The sequence below is a fragment of the Drosophila yakuba genome, chromosome 2L (assembly GCF_016746365.2).
Source record: "Drosophila yakuba strain Tai18E2 chromosome 2L, Prin_Dyak_Tai18E2_2.1, whole genome shotgun sequence".
NCBI lineage: Eukaryota > Metazoa > Arthropoda > Insecta > Diptera > Drosophilidae > Drosophila > Drosophila yakuba.
Window position 1 is genome coordinate 4,263,206 of NC_052527.2, and position 24,602 is coordinate 4,287,807.

The 24,602-nt window shown below is 40.7% G+C and overlaps 1 protein-coding gene and 1 long non-coding RNA gene across 2 annotated transcripts; both read right to left on the reverse strand.

Moving 5' to 3' along the window:
• Positions 1-1,822: 1,822 nt before the first annotated feature.
• On the reverse strand, positions 1,823-2,864 carry LOC120320771. The gene is made up of 2 exons (XR_005560313.2): positions 2,787-2,864; positions 1,823-2,712 (listed from the first exon to the last, which is right to left on the reverse strand). It is a non-coding gene; the product is annotated as an uncharacterized LOC120320771 (long non-coding RNA).
• Positions 2,865-8,389: 5,525 nt separating this feature from the next.
• Positions 8,390-9,819, reverse strand: LOC6526797 (odorant receptor 24a). Its single transcript, XM_002087863.2, has 5 exons — positions 9,282-9,819; positions 8,859-9,231; positions 8,708-8,806; positions 8,501-8,653; positions 8,390-8,440 (listed from the first exon to the last, which is right to left on the reverse strand). The coding sequence occupies exons 1-5, from the start codon at positions 9,800-9,802 to the stop codon at positions 8,390-8,392; spliced, it is 1,197 nt and encodes a 398-aa protein (XP_002087899.1). The 5' UTR covers positions 9,803-9,819.
• Positions 9,820-24,602: the final 14,783 nt, after the last annotated feature.

Consider the following 24,602-nt stretch of genomic DNA (forward strand, 5'->3'; position numbering starts at 1 on the left):
AGACTTTGATTTGTTTGCCCCAGCCAGAGGCAACTTTTGCTTGCAAAACGTGTCATCGTTGTCACATTCGCTTTTGTTTCTATTACTGTGATTATTGAACGAACATTTAAATACATATATATAAATTATATATAGTATAAATATTCGTGTTCCTAATAAGTATGTTTTCTAAGAAAGCCTGAGATGCTATGAAAGATGCGGTGCATTTAAAATGCCCAAATTTAATTATCCCAAAATGTTCAAGAACCAACAAAGGGTTTATAGCCCTTGGCAACATTTCTGTAAATCTGTGTGCAGAAATAGGTTTTCAGGAACTTTGCCCTTAAATTAGCTTTACAGATTAATGAAGTATTCATTGCGTCATTGCTAATATATACGGATACTTAAAGGCTATGCCCAATGTTGAATTTTAATAGGTCCACATACATATATATACTTAAATAAATCTAACATTTGAAATTGGAGCATACACTGTATTTAACAAGTAGTTAAATGTTTGTAATTTTGTTTGTGTGCTAATTGGTTTCATTTCGCAGTCATTAAATTTGATCCTTTTGAAAACTTTCAAAAAAAATTGTGAAAAGTCACAATAAAATGGTAGAAAACTGATATTCAATGTTGTTCGTCGCAGTAGAATTCTTTACGATACGTTAATAAATTTAAATTAAAATAGATTAATTTAAAAGGTCACCCCCAACCTAATGGCATTATATTTCTTTTTTTTTTTTGAACCATTTCCAGGCACAATTATTATTAATTTGTATTTTCCCATTATCGGAATTATTTTCTTCAGAAATGCGAGACTTTAAAGCGAAGACTCTTTGCTGTGTTGCGAGCCAACTGAGCAATTGTGATGACTGTTTCTGGATGCGTTATTGCCTTTGACAATGTCACAATGGCATCGACAGCTTCCGCAATAATTTTTTTGCTCGTTTTTGTCTCGCTTTTGGCAGCAGACTGAAATATTTTCTTTTTTTTTGCGCTTTTGGCGGGGCTTTGTTGTCAAATTGAAAGTGCTGGAGTAGCATGATGGGGATATTTTATGGGCTCCGTTGGCACTCTCTGATGGCCCAGTCATTTGCACAAGTCGTGACATACTAACACGCTTTGAAAAGGGGCCCCAAATGGTTGTGGGGAGAGGGGGCGTGGCAGCCGCCAGCTTGCCGCTTCACGCTACAACAAAAACAGCACTTGCTCCGCTGTTCTTTTCCCTTTTTCGTTTTGTTTGCGTTTTTATTTTTATATGTGTGTGTATGCAAAGCGGCCATAAAATTTGCAAAAACTTTTAATGGTTCATAAAATATTTAACGTAATGGCGGCGGCAACGGCCAAACCGGTTAAAGAGGCGAAAGACCAAGAGGTCACTCAGCCGACAAGCGATGAAGAGCCCGAGCTCGGCGGCAAGTGAAGGAGCCACAGGACAAGGGCCCTAAAGGGCAGGATCAGGAGCATGTCCAGGAGCAGCAGCAGCAGCAGCAGCAGGACCAAGGACCGCGCCAAAAGAGATTTGTTGGCTGCCAACAGGCCGCAAACGATGCAGCAACAGCAACAAAGCACTGCACATGCCTGCCACAAAACACACTGCAATAAAGTAACCAACTTTGCTGGAATGTATCACGTTTTCAAGAAGTTCAATAATACATTATGAACTGGAATAAATTGATACAGCCACACTGCGTATACGTAATATTTAGCATCTAGCTTCCCCTTTCGCCGTCCTCTCTTTATAAACTAATAAGCCATTCATCAACACCCAATACGTTTAAAATCATTACATTTTCCTCAGTGTACTTCCGCTCCCCCACATTTTACCACTGTGATCTCTGCTCTGCTGCAATTTATTTAAACCACTTTTCCACTTGTTGTTTTTCCACTCCCCCTGCACTTTTTTTTCGGGTAACCTCCCCACATAATTGCAAATTATCGCTTCAGCCATCGTGTCGTGGCCATTTTTGGTTAGCTGACCACTCGTCCGCATCCCCCGCACCGCATTCTCTCGGAGGATTTATGTTCGAGTGAGCTGCCCTCAGGTGTCGCATCCTCTAAATTAATGCCATGTGCATGTTTTAATTGCAATTGCTGAGCTGCTGAGCTGATTTCATCCCCAGCCCCTTGCGTTCTCCCGCCATTTCAGGTCCAATAAATTGCCCGCTTTCATTTTCCCATCCTTTCGACGCCCTCTCACGTGAACTCCATAATTCGCTTGGGTGTTGAAAAGTCGGATTCGATTATCAGCCGTGTATATGACAGGATATGGCGAAGTTGGTTGGCGAGTGCCGAGGGAAAGACTTTAAATATATGATGTGGTAATAGGTTAAAATTAGAAAGGCTTTCTAATGCTTAAATATGAATAACAGTTGTCCTATTAAATCAAAATATAATATATTATATTCCGCTTTCATGCCGAATTCTAATGTATTTCCATTTAATCAAGTTCTACTTAGGGGTCGAAATATTTGCTTCGACTTACGCCTCCTCAATCAGCACCTCAACCGGCGCTCCATCCGCAAATTTATCATTCACGCCCTCATTTATAATACAGTAATTACCGCCTCGAGTCGCAGTCATAATTTTGTGGCAGCAACAAATTCGAGAATTACCACGATTTGAGCCTTGCGGCGGAAGTAGGCGAACCAGTGGCCGGAAGCGGAAATGCGCAAATGCCAGGACGCAAAGGAAATCGGCTCCCCAAGCGGCGTTTAGCCGAGGAAGCTGAGAGACACAGACAAAGAGTTGCTTTCGAGCTGCTGTGAAAATGTAGAGCTTAAATAAATTCCAAAGCTTACGTGTTTTAGTTGACAATTGATTTTGACGTTTTCCAAAAATGTTATAAAAAGATTACCCACCCCGTTTTTTTGTGAGCGGGCGTGGTTCCTACACGAAAGTGAAAATGCCAATGAAAAAACATTTGCATGCAAATGCAAAACATAGTCAAAGGCAACTTCCGTTCCCATTTTCCAGAACCTCTCTTGAATTTTCCGGACTCACCAGCACGTACGGCAGGAAAAGTGGAAATGGGGCGGGGAAATGAAGGCGTGCTCGTCTTCGCTTTTAATTTTAATGCGTGCAACACGCTCGCGCTCTTCAAAAATTAAACGTCGGTTTATTTGCCGCGCCTCCATTTCTCTCATTCGCCCCCCTTTTCTTGGGGAAACTTTCGCCATCCACAATAGTCAGTGTCTTTATTTTTTAGGTTTTTATACCCGTTACTCGTAGAGTAAAAGGGTATACTAGATTCGTTGAAAAGTATGTAACAGGCAGAAGGAAGGGTTTCCGACCATATAAAGTATATATATTCTTGATCAGGACCAATAGCCGAGTCGATATGACCATGTCCGTCTGTCCGTCTGTCCGTCTGTCCGTCTGTCTGTCCGTCCGTATGAACGCTGTGATCTCAGGAACTACAAAAGCTAGAAAGTTGAGATTAAGCATACAGACTCCAGAGACATAGACGCAGCGCAAGTTTGTCGATTCATGTTGCCACGCCCACTCTAACGCCCACAAACCGCCCAAAACTGCCACGCCCACACTTTTGAAAAATGTTTTGATATTTTTTCATTTTTGTATTGGTCTTGTAAATTTCTATCGATTTGCTAAAAAACTTTTTGCCACGCCCACTCTAACGCCCACAAACCGCCCAAAGCTGCTACGCCCACACTTTTGAAAAATGTTTTGAAATTTTTTCATTTTTGTATTGGTCTTGTAAATTTCTATCTATTTGCAAAAAAACTTTTTGCCACGCCCACTCTAACGCCCACAAACCGCCCAAAGCTGCTACTCCCACACTTTTGAAAAATGTTTTGATATTTTTTCATTTTTGTAATAGTCTTGTAAATTTCTATTGATTTGCCAAAAAACTTTCTGCCACGCCCACTATAACGCCTACAAACCGCCAAAAACTGTGTTTAAGACTCTCCTTCTCCCTTCCACTAGCTGAGTAACGGGTATCAGATAGTCGGGGAACTCGACTATAGCGTTCACTCTTGTTTTTTTTGCTGTTTTCTTGGTCCAAACAAATAGGCGTCGATTAGGCAAATCAACGCATTTGTATGCAGATTATGTGCTGCGCGGAGGAAAACAGCGAAAGTAGCGGAGGGTCTGCCGAAGGATAGGGGTGTGGAAGTAGAGGGGTAGACGGTCGCTGGTTGTCTCTAATTGCGACTGAGTCTTTTAGGCGCTCAACTAGGCGTATGCGTGATAAAAACTGTGGGCAAAACATTTCAGACAACTCTTATGGGCAGATAAAAGGAGAGCTACAGTCTCAAGAATGTGGAAAGGAAATGCTGGCTATTTGCATTTTCTTATATTTAAAGACTTTATTAAGAAATATAAATATCCACCAAGAGTATCTTTACCCTACGCTACCCATTAACTAACGAGTGCCAAGATCCCAATTTGACTACTAAATTAAATGATATACTTGTTAGCAAATACAGATAAGATAAACATTTGCTGCAATAACCGCAAAAGTGCCTCGCACTTAAAGGGATCCTCTGGCACTTTCCCCCCATAGCTTTCAGACATCAAAAGCGAAAGATTGTCATTGCTTCCATATCCATTCGTGTCGCTATCTGCGAGACATTGTCATGTATCATTACCATTTCAATTCACTTGACTTGCCATCCCCAACTTATTCCACTTTACGGCATCTGTAATTTCCTGATGCCGCCTCGTGTCTCGCTTTAAACAACAAGGATATGGTGCTAATTTCGAGCCTTTCAAAATACCACACGCCTAAAATCATCCGCCTCCCTGAAAACACCAGCGAAAAGCCTCTTTCCTCTCCTCCGTGCCAACAATCAATACTGGCAAACGTTTTTTTTTTGGTGTCCCTTGCCGCGTGTTTAATTTCAATGCATACTTTTAGGCCGTACATCAAAAAAATATTTGTTTGCCATTTCACATATCATACAAGGACGAAACCGCGTCGACGTATGTGTGCTTACGGGCACTGAGAAAAAATTTGTAAAATGTAAGTAATAAGTGGAGCCTGCTATCCATAAGCAACTGTAATGTGTTCAGTAAATTTAATTTCAAATCATATGTTATATGTTAAAAATTATATTTATTAAATATTCCTGCTTTTCTTCAAGTGCCAAAAATGTTAGAAGGCTTGCTACTGTTGTTTTCGGAATTCTAGGACTGCAGGAATCACATGCGTTTGGCATTTGACGCCGTCGAAGGAAAAAAAACGCTGACGATGACGAGTTTTATGCTTTTTTCCCCCTCGTTCACAACGCCGATTTCTTCGGCTTCTCAACTGAGTGCTGTCGTTGTTTTGTTTTATACCACTTGCAAGTGGATTTATTTTGCAATGCCCCAACGGAATTTTAATGGATCCCCACCGCGCCCTCGCGATTTTCCCCAACCCCTTTCTATTTTAACATTTTTTTTCTTTTGCTAGCGAACGTGTCTTGTCCTCTGGTACGAAGAATATGGCCCAAAGACTTTGGCGTCTGCTTAAAATTTTACTCATGTGGCGATGCTGGCGCATTCCTTCATAGCTTTTCATAGCATCCCCTCGGATTTTCCACGCCTCCTTTCGGCCCTCGGAAAATACTGCGTTTGTTGGGGTCACCATTTCACAGTTGGTCGTGTTTGTTTTTGTTAATTCGCTGCCAAGCTCCTTGCTTTATGTACATTTCACTTGGCCTGTCGGGCGCATAAAACTCGAAATTTAATTAGTCGTGTGGGTAAAAATGACATTAAAAATTATTTCGCCCTAGTTGACATCAACAACAACAACAGGGCAGGCCCAACAACAGCTACAAGGTTAAAGGTTAAAGAAAGCCATCATCCTAAATTACTAAATAAAGCTCTATTTTTAGCTATATTTTATAAAATGGCGGTACTGTTTAATTCAATTGAAATAATTATATTTTCCACATTTATTTTATTAAAAGAAATAAATTAAATTTGCTATCTGTCAATACACATGCTTAATATAAAACGTGAAAATTTTTATTTTAATAAATGTGCCGAATCTGGCCTCTTAATATGTTAATAAGCTACCAAATTAATTGTGTTTTCTGTATGAATACTCCCTTTTTGAAAAAGCATATATTCCAATTGAAATTCATGTGCAGAGTCCTTTATATTATATTTTTATTCGCCGCTGCATTATGCATGTTTGTCACACATTTAATTATTCACACTCGCACATACCTATTTTCTGTCCCCATCGTGTGTGTGTGTATTAATTTATTTATAATAAGGCTTACACGCTTACCATAACGAACTATTTGGCTTCCTTAATCCGCACTGCAAATTTTCCCCGCAAAATAATTATTGAAGGCCAACAGAAATGTATTTGCGATAAGCCACAGAGAGCGAGCTGAAGTATTTATTTAACTTTCTCCTTTTTGGAGTAACGCTCTGGAGGTGACCCCCAGTTGGTGACCTTAGTCACCCGTTTGCACATCCACTCCCACTGCCACTTCCACAGGCACTCCCACTCCCGTCGCACTCATCCACATGTAGTTAAGCTCACCTAAATACATTTTTGCTAGAATAAACAAGCAACCTTGGGTGTTTACCATAAAAAGTAGGTAAACTTGAGTGCAAAAATTGCGTAGCAAATGCGGATGTATGAGTCGAATTCACCGCGCACACACACACATACATACACACACACAAAATGCACATAAAAATGTGAAAACGAACAACATTAACAAGCGGCTGGTTGTTGGAGGAGGGGGACGAAAGGACGAAGGGGTTGTGGGCGGTGCTTTTTGGTGGGAGTGGGCTGGGGGGGGGCATAACAAGTCCTGAGCTCTGACTGAATGGAAACGAAATAAAAATAACAAGCAACAAGCCCCAGCTAGCAATATGATGTGAAACACAAGAAAGGCAAAATGAACACAGAGCAGAGCTCCAAAAAGAGCGAAGAAAGCATCAAGTAGTGGATGGTTTCGTCCACAGCAAGAACCAAAAATACTCATTAATTCGCATTAGCTCGGCACATATTAAATAATTAAAAATCTGACCAATTGAAAACAAATCGGCTTCTAATATTTGGGATTTAATTGGTATTTTAACTAGTTGGTTTTTTTGTTTTAATTATAGCGACTAGAACTCATTCCAAACCAGTAATACTAAAAGATCGAGTCTAAAGAACTGAGGCCATAATGACTAGAGTTGGAACGACAAATGAATAATAAAAGGGGTTCCAAACTCTGAAGTCGAACACATTACAAGCAAAAGCACTTTTCACAAAAGAAGGCGCCAGCGCAAATAAACAAACAAATGGCAAAAGAAACAAAGACTGGCAGACAGACAGATAGGCCCGCTCATGTGCGTGTAAAGGATTTCAAGGACTACAACATTAAGGGGGCGAAGTATGGCAAGAATTTGTGCATGAACAATGGGTGAGATAAAAAAAAGCAGACAGAAAAATAAAACACAAAAATCAGCCGAGAGGAACCCCAAAAAACACACAACATCCACTCATTGAAGAGGTTGTCTTCAAAGGGGCAGAGCGGGGAAATCAACAACTGCGTCAAGGATATGAAGTACCCTACCCACACAGACGCAGACCGGATGTCATTAAGGTGCACGTGGGTGTGTGCACTCTGAGAAAAGTATCACTTCTGTCATCGCCATTTAATCACGAGCATTTTTACATCTTTTGACTTTATTCCCTTGTAATAAGCAACGTTTGATCCAATAAAATAAATACAACCAAAGTGCATTTAAATAAATATACATAATTATAAAACGAATGATTCAAAACATTATATTTGTTTAATGCCAAGTGAACCAATTTCCTTCAGTGTATGAGGTATGGAAATGAACTGCAGTTGGAAAGCGTGCAACTGAAAATGGCCAAGTGGAATGGCCAAGAGGAAAGTGCCAAACAGGATGGTGGTGTGAGGGGGACGGGGTGGTTGCGGGTAGGACGTGATGAGCAACGGCAAAGAAAGCAATTTGCAGGAGCAGCTGAAAAGCAGAAGGACATCCAAGGAAGTGTTTAACAACAGTGCAGCTTTAATTCGACAACAACAATCAGGGGTCAATGGTGGCGGCACCAAAGAAAATGAAAAGAAAACCGAAATTGTTGTAAAGGATATTCGAATTAACGCACACGCAGACAGAAAGAGTACGGAAAAACAATGCAGGATATATTCAACCAGAAGATGCAAATCAGGTGCAGAAAGGTTCGCAAATGAATGAAGGCAAAGTAAATTGGACCTTCGATCCCTTTGTAAATTGTAAAACTTTTGGTTAAATAGTTTCATATTTTCACCTTTTCCCCGACATCTTTTGATAAACGAAAGCATTATAGTTATTCTCATTTCGTAATAAACTCCAGATATATAGTTCTTTGCAACTGCTATAATTCATTTATTTTAATTCCAAATGAGAAGAGAACAGGAAACTATTAAATCCTCTATATAACCGACTTTGCCAGAGCAATCAGCGATCCAGTAAAACGTAAAATCTAGAAGATCTCAACAAAATTAAGACGTGTCTGTACCATAACATTTTCGCATAAGCTTACCGAAGTTAGAGTCTCTAATGATGGGGAAAAGAAAGGAATTTTAATTGTCAGTACTCGTTGAGCACGAGCTACCATTAAAAGGGTCATCTTTTGGACTCGAACACTGTGTCCATACCAGTGGCTGGAAAATGTGGAGCGCGCTAGATTGGAACACTGAGAAATGCAATGAATTTAATAAATAGTTAAAGCTGCTTTTTATCAATATACCGCTTCCATAATATGAGAACCTCCCAGACAGTATAGTAATATTTCCACGCCCACGGCACAAGTGTAGACCACATACACAATGATTCCCAGGCCAGAAAACTGCGATTTAAAAATGTATATTGAAATGATTGGTACTTAGGCAAATACCCACTAATAAAATATCCACCACGCTGGTTCCGATTATTAAGCTTGATGTAACAAAGTGGGCCAGTGTTATTTCTACCATAACACCAGACAATCTTTCTGTCAGCTCGGCTACCTCATTGTGTCGGTCCACCAAATGTTCCATTTCCCGAACTATCCGAGCTTCCTCCGCTGCGGAGGGACTCTCCTCGATGTTTTTAACCTCTAGTAAATCAACGACATCATCCTGCAGACAGAGCAGCAAAACAGTGAAGTATAAACAGAACCCCAAGAAGAAACCATCTGCGCCGACAAAACAAACCACTGTAATGTAACCATGCCAATGCACGAGGAGGTAGGTGATGGGATAGAGTGGCAGACGCAGCAGAGGATCGGGAAATCTAAAGAAGTGCTTGCTTAGATAATGTCATTGGATTGTACTGCACCTTACATCATCTTGAAAGGAGTCTCGTAGATCCAGTCCTTGCCATGGGCGCGTCTCAGGATATTATCTATCAAATGCCTGACGGAATAGGAAGTACTGGTGCAAAATCCACAGCATAATAGCAAGAAAGTCAGACGAGTTGCCAGTGTATAGAACCTCTTCTTATAGCCCAGCTTCCTCTTGGACTTCTGTTGCTCTGTTAAAAATCTCACCCGCTGTATTAAGCTCCTTAATTCATCTTGGTACCACCAAATAGCGACCATTTTGACCAAGGACAAAATGCTGGAGGCCACGGGACAAAGGGCATCCAATGCAGTGGCTATATTAATCGGTATGTAGTGTATGCCATAGTAAGCCTCTGCATAACAGCCGTAGGTGAGGATGAAAAAGTTGAAGAAACTCCACAGTTTCACTAAAACAGTTCGCTTCTGTTCGGGATAGAAGCCAATCAGCGTTAATGCAAACTTTGGCACCATAAAATAATGGCGTTCCATCGGATAGGAGGCGGTCAGGAATCGAGGTAACATCTTTCTCTTTAAGGACACCAAACACTTTTCAGCCCATAATCCCTTGACCCTCGGCCTTTATACCCTTTGCAACTGCATGTATATATTATAAGGAGAATCACACAAAGCACTTGAGCAGCATAATTGATGAGCTGGGCGTTGTCCTTGCTCATAGTTCGATAAGTTTTACAAATTGTTAACCCCCAATTAGGCAACGTTTTCGGGTGGAGGCGTGGCAAATTGGGCGTGCTTGTAATTAAACTTTAGTTTCCGTTAAACGATTTTTAATGACCTTTGCCATGAACTTTATGTGCGTTTGGCAGGTTCAACACATCGGCGTAGGCGTAGATCAGAGTTCAGAAGAGGGTTTTTAAACTGAAGCAGAGACCTTACCACGCACAGTTGTACGAGTATGTTGTTCATTGACAAACTAATTATTATTAACCAAAATTGTATAAATTTCTCGTTTCCTGCTAGGGATCCCCCTTCTTCTCAAAATCACACTCTGCATTTCCACTCCACTAACCTTGTTGGTGGTCAAACAAATTGACTTTCTATCAAAGGATATATGAACATGGTCGGACAATCTGCAATTTAGACTTTAGCAAGTGTTGTGGGGTAACTTGCAGTTTGAATAAATATTTTATAAGCTGTCCAATTTCGTGCGAGAGTGTGTGTGCGATGATTATGCAAACTGCTGCTGGTATAGGTCTTTGCGAGGAAGGCCAATAAATTAATTTAGCTAGATGGCGACTGGCTGACTTGCTGGTTGAATGGCTGAATGGAAGTTTGGGTTTGCGGGAATCTGGGTCGTGGAAAGAGGCAAGACTAACGATGGCGCTGAATGTGCCGCCTACCTGACGGCTAACTACACCGGAAAAAAGTGGATGTTATTAGACAAAATTCACCCATTAGTTTCATCCTGGTGCTCCAACTTTGAATCTCAGAACTTTACTAGTTTCACCTTTGGCTTAATTGATTTTTATTTTTACCCAACCTTTTGTTTTACCTACTGCATTTTTTGACTATTTTTAGACCACTTGTCCACTCTAAAATCCAGTTTTCTTCTGGATATTTCAATATATTCGTAAATTTTAGAAGTGTGAATGTTCTTCTATCCGGAAAGCCCCAAGCCAATATTCAAAGCTACAGCCGTAAACCAAGCCGTAAACGTAGCCGGAGACGCCTCTGATGATTTTGACCTGGCAACACGATAGAAGACGGTTGGAGCGATGGACGGACATCGGAACTAGCTCTTTGCATAATTGATGGCTGCAGGTGTATTTGCGCTCAAATGAGGCATGCTAAACACATGCCTTTGACACTTATACACATGCCCAGGTCAACACACACACACTCACACACCCGATATCCTTCCGGACAACATAACCAAAACTAAGGCCTCCGTTGGCAAGGACGCAGGCTGAGCCGACCAAAAACATGGCGAAAATGTGTAAACACTTAATTGTAGCGTTAACAAATAAAAAACCATAAATGCTTACTACGCTGGCAGAAAATTTAAGAACACTAAACACTCTGCAAACTATGTGTTATGTTAGGGAATATTAATTGAGTTTCTCACCTTACAAGATAGACTTCATGGGAGTTAATGTTACAATTGAAGTGATTTTACAAACTATACAGCTAGAAGGCATTATCAATTTTATATTAATCACAAGACTCAAAACTTAAAGTCCCAGGTATTACCGTTAACTCAATTCAAAGTACCAACTACACCTCAAACGCCTTAAAATATGAACCCTTTTAGGTCGATACGATACGATCTCCCACACGGTGATAGCTTTATTTAGCTTTAAATTTTGTTCAACATCCCCCAACAATATCCCAGCAAACACAAAAGGCCCATGTACCGGGCACAGGACCCTCGGTCAAAAGGATCGAAAGCGCCCATTCAAATTGAAAAATTTACGTGCAAAACATGCAAATTTATGCCATAAACACAATGAGTTTAATGTGCGAGCGGGAGAACCTCGATAAAAAAAAAACGAGCAAAAGAGAAAGCACACCTCAACCTGTGTAAACTTATGGCCTGACAGTTTTAACCGCATTCAGGGGACGATTTGTAGGCCACACGAATAGGCCTAAAAAAGACAACCAAAAAAAAAAGGAAAGAAAAGTGCGCAGAGGAGAAATATATAAAACAGTCCATTTTTTGTGGCAAACTCAGTGGCCACCTACTTTTTTTCGTGCCCACTCTGACATTTTATTGACAAAATTATTGAACACGTTTTGACCGTGCCACACAAATCTAGCCATGCCGGCTTTAGCAACATAATGGCCACTCCTCCATTAAGGCGCCCATTGTCGAACGCCCCAGGTCAGGGGGCGTGACAGGGGTAAAAGGCGCTGAGGGGCGTGGTCGAGTGGTATCCACCATTGAATTTATATGAATTTATAATTGAAAATTAAACAACTTGCCAAACAAGTTCGGTAATTGCCGGCCGCACCGATACTCTTCAAAAATTAAGTTCTGCCCACAGATTAAATGAAAATAGTTGAAGGCAAGGATCATACATAAAAATAAACAATTAAAGCCTTGTAATATCAATTGAAAATATAATATATTTTCACAGGATAGCAGATTGAAACTCTGTTTGGATAATAATATTATTCATAATATTATTAATATTTTTCTTAGTTTGATTGATAGCGATTGACAAGCAACTGCCAGATTTTACGGCCAGTCGAGGCCTTCAGTTTAATTGGAGAATTAATTTTGATTAAAAGACCCATCGAAAGTGTTTGGCATAATGAATGGCTTATTTAATTCACCCACAAATCAAATTGGCCTAGAAGAGTGAGCCAAGCACATTGAGTGCAGGCGACCACGTTGCATTTATAATGACAAATGCATTTTTGATAAAACCCGTTGAGCGGCAAAACTCGCATTTGTATGTGTGTGCGTAGAGTGTGTGTGTGTTTTGGCGTGTATTCCGGCTAATTTGTTTGCCCACGGCAAGTGAGCGAGTAGGTGTGCGTGAGTTTGGATGAAAGCGATATGTCAATTTGGCACACACCCACACGACATACCTATGAAATTTATTATACAACATATCCATGCTCCCATTGAAGAGCAAAAACCGCCCGTCAACTCAACATTTTCACACTGGACACCCATCCACCCATAGAGCGCTGGTGCCTTTTGTTCGCCGATAAACTTAATTTGAATAATAAATTACGTTGATATTTAATCAGCGTTGTCCTGCGATAAAATCCAATGGCCCTCCGAGGAAAGTGGGAGCCAAAAGGGGCCAAAGCGACTGTCGTGCAGCTGATAATGGTTAAGCCGAGGTCCTGGCCGCGAATCCTTCGCACGCACTGGCCATAAACTGCATGAAGTCATTATCGTTAAGCGGAATTTGTGTTAATCTGATAACAAAATTATGAACAATTAAGTCATTGCATGCGAATTGAAAATGTAAACCGCCGCAGTTCAACAAAAACTGCGATCTGAAGTGAATCCAAAGCGACAGTAATGCCACACTCGCCAAAAATGTGAATGAAACATTTTTTAATGGCATGGCCATAAAAATCAAAGCTTTTTTTAAATGAAATTAAGATATTTGCGAACAATTCCCTTTGAAATATGTGTTCTACAGTTTGTGTTGCATACGTTTGCACACTCTAACCAGTAATTTCAAAATGCCAATGAAATCTGGATATTTCATATCGTGTTTTAAAGTGCACTTGTACATGGCTACAAGTGAAACACACATAAATATGAATAAATGTTTGTTTATCTGTACATCGGGTGTAATAATCATAGACCAAGCGGGCATTGCACTCGGGAAAAACCCAGACACCGTACAATGGGAGACAAATGCAAATTAAGCCCGTAAACAATGCCGCATATTCATATGCCACTGGCGGCGGCCCAAATAAATTGGCCTAAAAATATAAAAGAGCTAAAGCCACCGTCGCAGCAACAATAAAAGTTGTACATTTCGCTTACATGGCAATTATGTTAAAATATTCAGGCAGAAATGCGATGCGAGAGCTGCGCACAGGTGACACATAATGACTGTCAGATGACCTTTAATGTTCAACAAGATGTGCGTAATGTTAGGAATTGTACATGCGAGAAATTACGTGGAAATCGATACCAATAAGATACTGACGTAATATATTTAAAGGTTTTCAATCTAATTGTTTGAAAGTTTATATCAATTTAATGGTTTATTGCCAGCTTATGAGCCCAAATGTGAATCGATGAATAGGGCACACGAAGGATAATGTATGGCATATATACAGTATAAACAATTGCTGAACCCCAGAAACCAAACAGGAGCAGCAGCAATAAGCAAACAAATGCGCAATAAACCCATTAGAAGTCAAGTGCAGCACTCAGCTGGAAGTTGTGCTACGAATTACGATTGTATACTGCTTTGAATTCGTTTGGCTGCGCTGTGCGCTGTGCAACATATGTTTCGCATGAAATTTCATTAAATAAATACAAAACAAAATGGCAACACATCCAGTGCATTCCCAACAATTATGGCAGGTGCAGGGGCTTGGGTGTTATTTTGTGGCTTTCCGCCGGAAATGGCACACTAAAAATGGGAGAAAGCGCAAAGTTGTCAGCTCCAGAACAAACAACCGAAACAGGCAGAAATATATGTACATGGAAAAACCTAGAGGACCTGAAACCATTACAAGCTAATGAGATAAAAATGCAAATTCTTGTTTCTAACGTTCGTCCCGGGGGCATGGCCACTGGCTATTTGTGTGTGTGTATGTGTGTGAATGTTGTGGCAAATGACTAAATTTACATAAAACCATTGTGCCGGTAAAACGGCGTGAGAAGCGGTTAACCCACCGAAAACGCTAACTTGTTCAGAAAATTAGCCCATCAGTTGAATGCTAAACGAAGTTAACACAATCGATTGCCAGTGAAAACTGAATGGTTAATATGTTGGGTAATATATTTTATTTATTAATTACTATAAAACTCGCATACTTTTCAAAAGAGTCCAGCGCAAACGAATAATGATGCGACCTGATTTTCTGCTTCATTTAAAATACAGCATTTTATTTCCTTTGGCTGCGCCTCTATTTGGTCAATGCGGTCATTTTGGCAAATGTTTGCCAACGACAAGTGGTCATTGTCGTTGTTGGTTAACCCTCTCCCTTTTCCACCTGCTGAAAATATAATTCGCCCAAATGAAAAGTGTGAAAATTGTTGAAAGTGGCAATCAAATTTGCATGCCCGTAAATACGCAATTTAAATGAAAATGAGCACTAACTTTTCCCATCCACATTCCCGTTTTTTTTTTTTGTTTAGCCCAGCTAATTGCTTCTAATGAGCAATCTTAAAAAGATGACACACAAAATAAAAATAAAAAAAACAACTTTTTCTCGTTTGCTGTTTGTCATGTGTCGGCAAAATGTTGACAATGAAAATGATTATGACTGACTGCATGCTGGGTGTGTTCGCTATATCAAAGCGGTGCTATAGGGGTTAAGGTGGGGGCCACGAGAAGGATTCCTGGGTCTAGGGAATGAGCCTTGTCGGCTGCTGTTTGAAATTGCTGCGACGTGTAAATGTCGCTAATGTGCCGAGGACACCTACAACGGCAACGACAATGTGGATGAGGAAATAGCACTGAAGAAAAATCCCAAAAGTTGTGTTAGTCCTGCAATTTGGTAAAACCCAGACCAAAGTCTTTACTTTAACCAGAGTTTCTAACACACTTACTAATTCTTCACTTGATTATATATTAATACCAAATATTAACTTATTTTGTATACTCAATTTTTTTTTTAGTGGCTGGGATGAGGATGTGCTACTGTTCCGGCGTAGCCAGAAGCATTGGCCATCATGACCAGCTGCAGGTAGCTACCTGGTTTTGGTAAGCTTTTGGCCTTGTCTAAGCCAATGTCAAAAGCGCTGCCGCTGACAGAGAAACAGAGAAGGAGTGGGCGATGGGGCATGAAAGAGAGGGCTATAGAACACAACGGCACACATCGTTGGCCATAAGGTTAAGCTGTTTTCATCACACTCCCACTGACTGAGCCGGCAGCTGCCGCCATCAAAGTCAAAGTGCTGCAAATTAGATTTTTATGTTAATTAAAAAGGTACGCACACACTCGAGCACCCATTTCCCCAGTCTACCAGCACACAGTCGTTTTCCGAACTCATCTCAGTTTGAGCAAATCAATTGGTTGGAAATGATCTTAATTCGCTTAAGAAAATTCACCAAGCAACAGACAAATCGATGAGTGAGTGATGCACTGAAGATTGAGTCATTGGCTGAATCTCAAGAGCAAGCCATCGAAAGGTGACTGACGGCAGGTGAGAAGCGAAAGGTGAGCGATTAAATGACAGAGATTCCCAACAGCTTATTGAGAGATTACCCCTTCAGCGAACGGAAAACTTCGGGGAAAATTAATAGTTTCCAGAGAAACGTAGGGTGCGCTTAAGTGGCACATGTATCCTATCAGTCATTTTAGATCTTAGTATACAATACAATACCTAGATTACTATAACACGGATGGAGCTATGATGAGTCTTACGATTGTAGAAATTATGAAATTTAATTTCGAAATCCAAGGCAAAAGAGGCAGTTAGATTGTTTCCCCCCTTCCGAAGGCGAATCAAAGAGTTGTCAACTTGCAAGTCAAACATCCCTGTAAGCCAAAGCCACTTGTAAAGTCAAAGTCATTCAAGATATATGCATACTTCATTTCATAAATTACGCTGGCATTAAGAGCGCAGATAGACATTACCGTCCCACCAGGCCGGTAACCACTTACCCACCCACTTACCCACCCATTACCAGCTCAAAACGAAGTTCTCAAGGCAATTGATGCGCAACATAAATCTTCGAGCATGTGAAGAGTATTTTCCCCAGTTCCACAAAGTCAACCTGAGTAGTAGGGTTGGGAGAGCGGGGAAATGTCTGAGAGTTTCGGATTGCAGGAAAAGCAGGGGACCTATCAGTCGCTGCTATTTATCATTTGGATACTCTTGTCGGTTACTCATTTTTTTTTTTTTTGCGGCATTTTCTCTTCGGTGTGAGTTATTGCAATTCTGCAACAATTTTTCTTTCGAGTGCCGTTGGCCACTTCAAGACTTTCATATCAAGTTCGGTTTGGCGAGAAAAGGATTTGAAAAGCGGAACGACGGCAGGTGGTTCATCTATATTTTTCTCCCCCTTGCACTGCGGTAAAAAATGGCCATCATTGATATGGAAATTTGGTAGCCATGGCTTTTGTATTAATCATACTCGTATATAGGCGAATTTCTCTTAGCTCTTGTTCTAAGTAAGTAATGTGCATTATATTTATTTACTTGTACAAGTCCAAAGCAACACTCAATTTTCTTACCGTGCACCTGTCACCTCTTCCCACGGCTGTTTTGTGATTTTAATGCCGATTGACAAGGAGCAGGATCATGGGAAAGGGCCCGAGGAACGGAAACTGAGACTGAAGACTGGTTAAGTCAGTGTCAGGCTGTGTTATCCTCGCTGTCCGTCTGTCAGTTCGTCTTGGACGGACGGACAGTGTCTTGGTAATGGACTTGGCACTTTGCAACTGGCCCATTCAAAATGTGTGTGTAAGAAGTTTAAATCGCATCCAGCGGCTGGAGCAGTAGGAGCTGCAGGACCAGGAGAAGCTGAAGGACTGCGATGCTCACACTTGAATAAATACCAGGACGAGCCGGATGACGATGGCGACGCTGTCATTGCAATTGCAAATAAATAAGAAAGCCCGTTGCAAGGATACGGAGGAATTCAGCAGGATGGGTGACAAAGTTGCCCAGGAGCAAAATGTGGCGTTCGAAATGCGGGAGGGTTGGGTTTTAAGTTGCTTGTAATAAAATTGCTCCAAGGACTTGGGAAAAGTGCAAAAATGAAGTGCACAGATGCTTATCAACTCGGTCTCTGTCCCGCCCCCGTCTCGACTCCCAATCCCACGCTTTCCTCCAACTGCAATCGCTGCTTTTCCTCAGTCAAGTTGCGGATACTTTTGCTATGATTTAACCGACACCTTCAGTGGGAATGAAACGTGGAGGGAAGCGGAAGCAGCCAGATAGAGCAGCCTGTGTGGGTGTCAAAAAATGAGAAATAGCTGTGGACCCACGGCAAAGCTGCACTGCAAGAAAACAGTCGAAGTTTCAATAATTTATCCTTTTTTTAAGAAAACATCTGGCCTGAACATCGCACATGAAGATATGCACAAAACCAATGTTCCCATTGAATCATTTGACTATCTGATAATGAAAGTCCAAGTCCAGAAGGTCATTGATTTTCTCCCAGTACCTTTGCCTGCTTTCGTTTTAGGTAAAAAGAAATGCTAAGTAGATCGTCCGTAAGTCGGATGCCCAGAATAGGACAGCAGATAGGGGGTTTTCCAAGAGCAAAAGTGGGAAGGCGGTGGGCGTGTCAAAGCTCATTACTTGTTGTCATGTTGCGATTACGTTGGCAAAGCTTACTTTACGTAAATGTAATTCATAGCCATGTGGGATGTACGAGGGTACGGGTGTATATTCAAGGACTTCCCAGGAAGGAACACAGGTATCCAGCAAGTTCGGTGTCATTATGAAGTGTCTGCTCCTGTTCTCCACGGCTCCACACTCGTCCTTCTATCCCGTGTCCTGTGATGTATGGCTGTCATTTCACACATGCGAGAAGCAGCAGGAAGATTGTCTGACTGATTGTGTATGGTTGTGTAGCCCTGTCTGTGTGATAAGCCTTTGCTAACTAGCTGCCAGCTCACAGATTTGTAGCAGTTACTAAAAGTTCACTTACGGCAAGAAGTCTCAGCCGGGATAAAAGCGGAAAAATCTCGGAAAAAAATAGATTGAAACGCAGAAATAAAAACAGGAGTCAATCCATAAGGCAGCCAACTATGTAATTTCCCCCTTTACAAGCTCGCTTGTAATTTCTGTTAGCCAATTGTCGGTCGATGGCAACAATTATTTCCAATCTGTTGTTCTCCATTTGTAAGCCAATAAAAGTGCTTCATGTGGGCGGTCTCCTTCTCGCACTTTCAGAATTATCGGTTAATTAGCGAACGGAAATAAAAAGAAAAGTTTGGCATTTGGCTTTGATGCCTAGTAAATAAGGCTTAAACGAACACTCATTAAAATTAGTCGGGTTTAGAAACAGCTTAAAATTATGTTAATTCCTAAATAAACTAAAGTTCAGACTGAAACTGAACGATCAAACTTCTATAGCTTATTCCTAGCTGTACGTAGCACAAAAAACACAGTTAATTAAGCCCGTTTTCCAAACTTTTGCAACTGAAGCCTCGATCTGATCGTAACTTCTGTGAATTTAATTTTCCCCAGACGGTATCTATTTGGCTTATCGTTTCCCAGACTTTCCGTGCACCCCCACAACATCACCATATATGTACATACGAGAAAAAATAAACTTTGCCAAAGCAAAAATTGTTACTAAATGGTTTATGCACACATGGAAGCCGGCTTTGCAACAAAAAAAAAAGGCCCCGCAGAATAAATAACCGAACTGAAAAGAGAAAAACAAGAAGTTAGGGGAAGGGAAAGTAAATGCAACATGTAATGATTGCAAAAGTTATAAAACGTAAATTAAGTTGAACGAATGAAGAGTTACCGACCGAGCGGCAGCATAATGAAATGAAAATGCAAAAAAAAAATAATGCTATGAGGAAAATTCAGCCGACATACAGAAGCCAACATGTTGCCAATGTTGTGTTTCCAACTTTTAATGCGAGGGAAGCTGCCTCTGCTGCTGATGCTGAGAAAAACTGTTTGGGAAAACTATGAAATTAACTGCTTATTAAGGCCAGCCAGAGAAGCCCTGTGATGGATTCCGTTTTCTGCGCTGACTAGAACTACTTCAAGTTGGTGAAGTGAAACTTTCTGCCAAATGGCATGGAAAATGTTACCACAAGCGGCACACAGGCGACGTCGTAGCATCATTAATTATTTTGCTCATTAGCGTGTGTAGGAGACATTACTAACCAGAGAACACCAAGCAGCCAACACAAAATGAGAAAAAAACAAACAAAATAAGAAAACTCTTGAAATTTTCGTACTTAAGGTCTCGGTTTCCTCTCGCATCTCAGACATCCTTTTCCTTGTCGTCCTGCGTATCTGTGTCGTGTCAGAAGCAGCAAATGCTGCAAAAAACTGCAATTGAAAATGGCACACAGAATGTAGATGAAACGCTGAATATGTAAAGTGTGTGTGCGTACGATGGTAAAGTTTTTGGAGTGCCGATGCCCTGTATCGATTTTATTGTACAAGTTGTGATAGGCGAGTAAAGTTGAAGTGCCAAAGAAAATAATTACTGTAGTAGGAAGGACCTTACTCATTAACATTGAAAGCCATTAAAGAATTATGTAAAAAAGAACTAAAAAATTAAAAGTATAAAACGTCGTAACATATGTACTTGCTCTTGGGTATCGCCCATTCGAAATCAGCACTTTCATACCCTTTTCAAGTTTGATAAAAGGAATTGCAGACGGCAACAACTAAAGTTGCAGTGGCAGCATCAAGATGTCGTTGCTGTCGTCATCGTTGTCTGTTGCGTCACGTAAAAGGGCAAAAAGGGGTTAAGGGGTCCAAAATAAAACTAGGGAGAGCATTCAAAGTCAAATCTACACAATGGCTTCAAAATGTGTGCTTAAACATTTTATTTATCACGCCAAATGCATGCATATGTGAGCAGGAAATGGGCGAACGTGTGCGAGTAAGAAAAATATGCGAACTTTCTGCATCACGTTGCGGGTATTCAATGATTTTTCAAACACTTTTCCACGCTTTTCCCCCCTCACATTTATCGCAATTGTCTGCAGTTCACACTGAACTCGTGTTGGCTTTTCCTTATCTATACACCCTTTGTTTTTCTTGGAAAATGTTAAAATTTTAAGTTGAAGTCAAGTTCTGAAATGGGTTCCCTGGTATCTCCTAATGTTGCAATAATACTTTCCCCAACTTTTACTCTTTGTCTGCGCAATTCATCATATGAAGTCATCGAAATAGTTGCAGATTTTTTTTTTGTCGGAATCTGAAAGTGCAGGTGCTATTAGTTTTGGCTCGTAGGAAAAGACTTTTAGTTTAAGACAAGTTACTAAGACATATATACCTACAACCCTTTAGTTATCTGAAGACTTTATATGACCTACACAATAACAATATTTTTACAAAAAATATTAATATTAACGTTTCAGATAATTATATGGTGAAGAATCCTGTAGAACCTTTATAGCCCGGAAATTAATTCGTCTTTTTAATTTCCTTTTACACCATCCCCTTTAAGACCTGTGAAAATCTCAACTACAATTAAATTAAATTCAGCGAACCATTAAACGGACATATAATCATTGATCTTTTAATCAATTTGGACGGCCAATAAAACAGCGGAGAAAGCGAAACGGGCCAAAAGTCATAAAGAACTGTCTATACGTATAAACCCAGAAAGTTCACCTTTCCTGGGCAGATTAGGGCAACTTTTAAATGGTTTTAATGCCATTTTTATGGTCGGAGAACCAGATCCCAGTTTAACCTTCACGGCATATGAGTAATGAGAGTTTTAGTGGCCTGGTCCTGCATTGATTTTTCATTTCTCCCATTTTTTCTTAAAACTCTACCCTAATTACAGGAGCTGGTTGTATAGCTGCTTTCGGCCTGTCACAAGATTAGAGGAGGGCAAAGTTTCCATTTCTCTGACTTTTTTTTTTTTGCTTTTGTGGGAAAAACTTCTTTACTCTGGAGGCTGTGTTATGACATTGTAAGCGTCCGATAAGCAAATGTCACAGTGTGAGAGCCCAAAAGGCGGTCAGAAAGGGTCAGGGAAGGGTCAAAGTTGCAGTCGCCTTCTGCCATTTGTCATTTAAATTTCTGTGAAAGGACAAGAAAAATAAAAATGGTTGCTCAACGAAAAGAGAAAGAGATCCTACACTTTGGTAAAATCAGACAGACTGTCTCCTAAACTTTGTCAAAATCTGTAAGGTTGCAAAGGAAATATTATACCTGGTTGACAAACCAAATGTAGAATGTAATGTTAATGCCAAATGCAACAAAGTTAATAATCGAAATATTTATCAAAATTTTTCTGAGTGCAGCCAAATTTGCATCTCTGTCTGTAACTCCAGCAGCACCCCTGCAACCTTTCCATCAGTTTTGGTTTTATCTTCGGGACTCGTTTCAGCTCCTGGAAACGAATAAAAAAAGTTGAAGTGAAAAAGTTAAGCAATTAACAAGCTGATAACTTTTTCGGCCGACTTGCAGCTTTTGCCTCTCGTCTCCTCATCTCAGCTTCTGGCAGAAATCCTCTTGACTTTTCTGCCATATACCCTTCAAATATATAACCTACCATTTTCATGACTTCTCATTTACTGTTTGCATACAATTCGAGGTCAACCGTGGAGTCTGCAGACCCTTGGGACATCCAATGATAAACCCTGAGGGCTAAGAGTTTTATGGCTCCAGGGTCGCCGACTCCGGCATAAAGCGGCGTATCCTGGGTATCCAGCGTATCCGGTTTTTATGTGCTTATACGGCGTAATTGTGGCCCTGTAATTGGCCCGACAATTGCGCTGAATGCCAACATAAATGGAAATGCCTCGCTGCCCGCTTAAGTAGGATATCAGACTTCCTTTGTGCGAGTTTGTAAATATATGCGGACAGATATAGCCTTATCGGCCTTTATGCAGCGAGATGTCAAACAATGAGAGTGCAGATGGCTCTGCAGACCTTAAAATGGGCAATTATAACAGAAACTCCAAAAAATTTAAAGGGTGCACTTATTACTGATAAAATGTCACATAATTCTTAAATAATTGTATGGTTGTGATTCTTAAAATCTTCAATCAATTTTATTTATGTTTCTATATAAAACGAACATGTAATTGAAACACATAATTTAATATAACAATTCTTCAAAAAGCCAAGAGACTGCCAAACCCTTTTTCAAGGATATATTTCTTTGGGAATATACACGCCATTTGACACATTCCCCCAGCTAATGCTAATGCACAATTTTCGGGAGTTTATAAGCCAGATAGATATAAGGGAGCAGGACGACAAGATAGCGAAGGAGACAGTGGTAAAAAGATGGCCATCTTTATGCTGGGCCAAAAACTGACAGAAATAAAGTGAAGTTGGTCATAAATTTGCTTTTACGCCAAGATGACTTCATAAAGCGACAAATACGCAAAGCATAATGCCGAGTGCAGCCAACCCGAAAGTGGGGATAAGAAGGGGATAGATGGATGGTGGGGGTATTACGTACAGGAAAGCACTGGATATGCTAGGGACGCAAAGAGGCGCCGCAATGCAGGCAACAAAATTTGTTGTGTTTCGTGTCTGGCCTGGCATTGTTGAAGAAAATGCTGGCAAAATGGGTGGCGGAAAGTCGGGACTGGGTGCAAGCGCCTGTCGCCGCTCCCAGACGTCGCTGATTTATAAGCATGGCTCAGACTGTGGCAAAGAAAGCGATCACAGAAAGAAATATTCTTTGTCTCTTTGTTCGAAAGTAGGAGAGAAATGTGTACAGGCTACAAATACAAACAGGTAAGTCGTAACAATCATATGAATTGAAACATTTTAGACACCTTTCGTTAAATTACATACTCCTATCCTCATAGAATAGCATACTTTACTGGCCGAGCATGCACTCTCATTTTATCTCAGTGCCCCATGTGGCAGGGAAATCAGGGGGAAATGTGGGAGCCCGGCAGATAAGAGAGATGCAGACTGGGGCTTGATACTGAAGCCGAAAGCTGAAAACTGAAAGCTGAGGTGCTGCCACGCGCATTTTTCGATTTTGCATTGCATACTTTTTGGCTGAACGCGTCGCTGCCTGGCATCGTTGAAAGTGGGGAAAGGCGTTTGGGGGGAACGGGGGCCAAAAGAGCAGGGAACGTCTCGATTTTTTACTTCGAACACAAATATTGAACGTTTACATTACTCCCAGCCCGAAAATCCCTTTCCCCACTTGAATGCTACGCATGAGAGCGTTGCAAGTCAGCAACGCGAACGAAGAGAAATGGCCAAAACGACCAAAGCACAACGAAAATGCCAAGCAGCGGGAGCAAAAATAATAAAAAATCGGAGTAAGGGAGCCGGCCGAAAGATAGCAATGCAGAGAGAGAAAACTTTGAGACAATACCCTCTTTTTGGTAATTAAATGCTTTGTAATTAGTATCCTTGTAAAGAAAATAGTGAATGCTTCTAAGAACCTTATTATTATTTCTTTATTTTGAGGCCAACCAAATGCAAATTTTGTGTACTTCATGTTAATTGAAGTTTCTCCAAGTGCAAGATTGGAGTGCGGAAAGCAAGAACGGAACTGCAAGGGGAAGCGGGACGGGAACGTGGATGCCGAAAAGGACAGGCACAGGGACAGCGAAAGAGACAGAAAGACAGCAGCTTACAAGCGCATTTCGATTATTGTTGATGTAATCATAATTTTTCATTTCCAAAGTAAACGATACCAGCGCCCTGCCCCCTGTCCCCTGCCCCCTTCCATTCTCTAGCCCCTTTCACCACAGCCTCGTTCAACGCATAAAGAATCGACGAGAATTAAACGAACTTTTCATTTATTTACACGAAAAGCACGAGAAACGCGTTTAAAACGCGCGCCGCGTCGATGATTTAAGTAAACAAACAGCAGCCAACGTGAAAACGGTGCAATTGAACGAAGATGCGAATACTCTTAGATTAGCCAACTACTGAAAGAACGTATTTTACAAGGACATTAAAACATTAAAATCCTGTTTCAGCATTAAAACATATGCTTATTCAGCCAATAAAGAATTGGTATTACTTTAATCATGCATATTGGAATGGCTTCATTCATGCATTCAG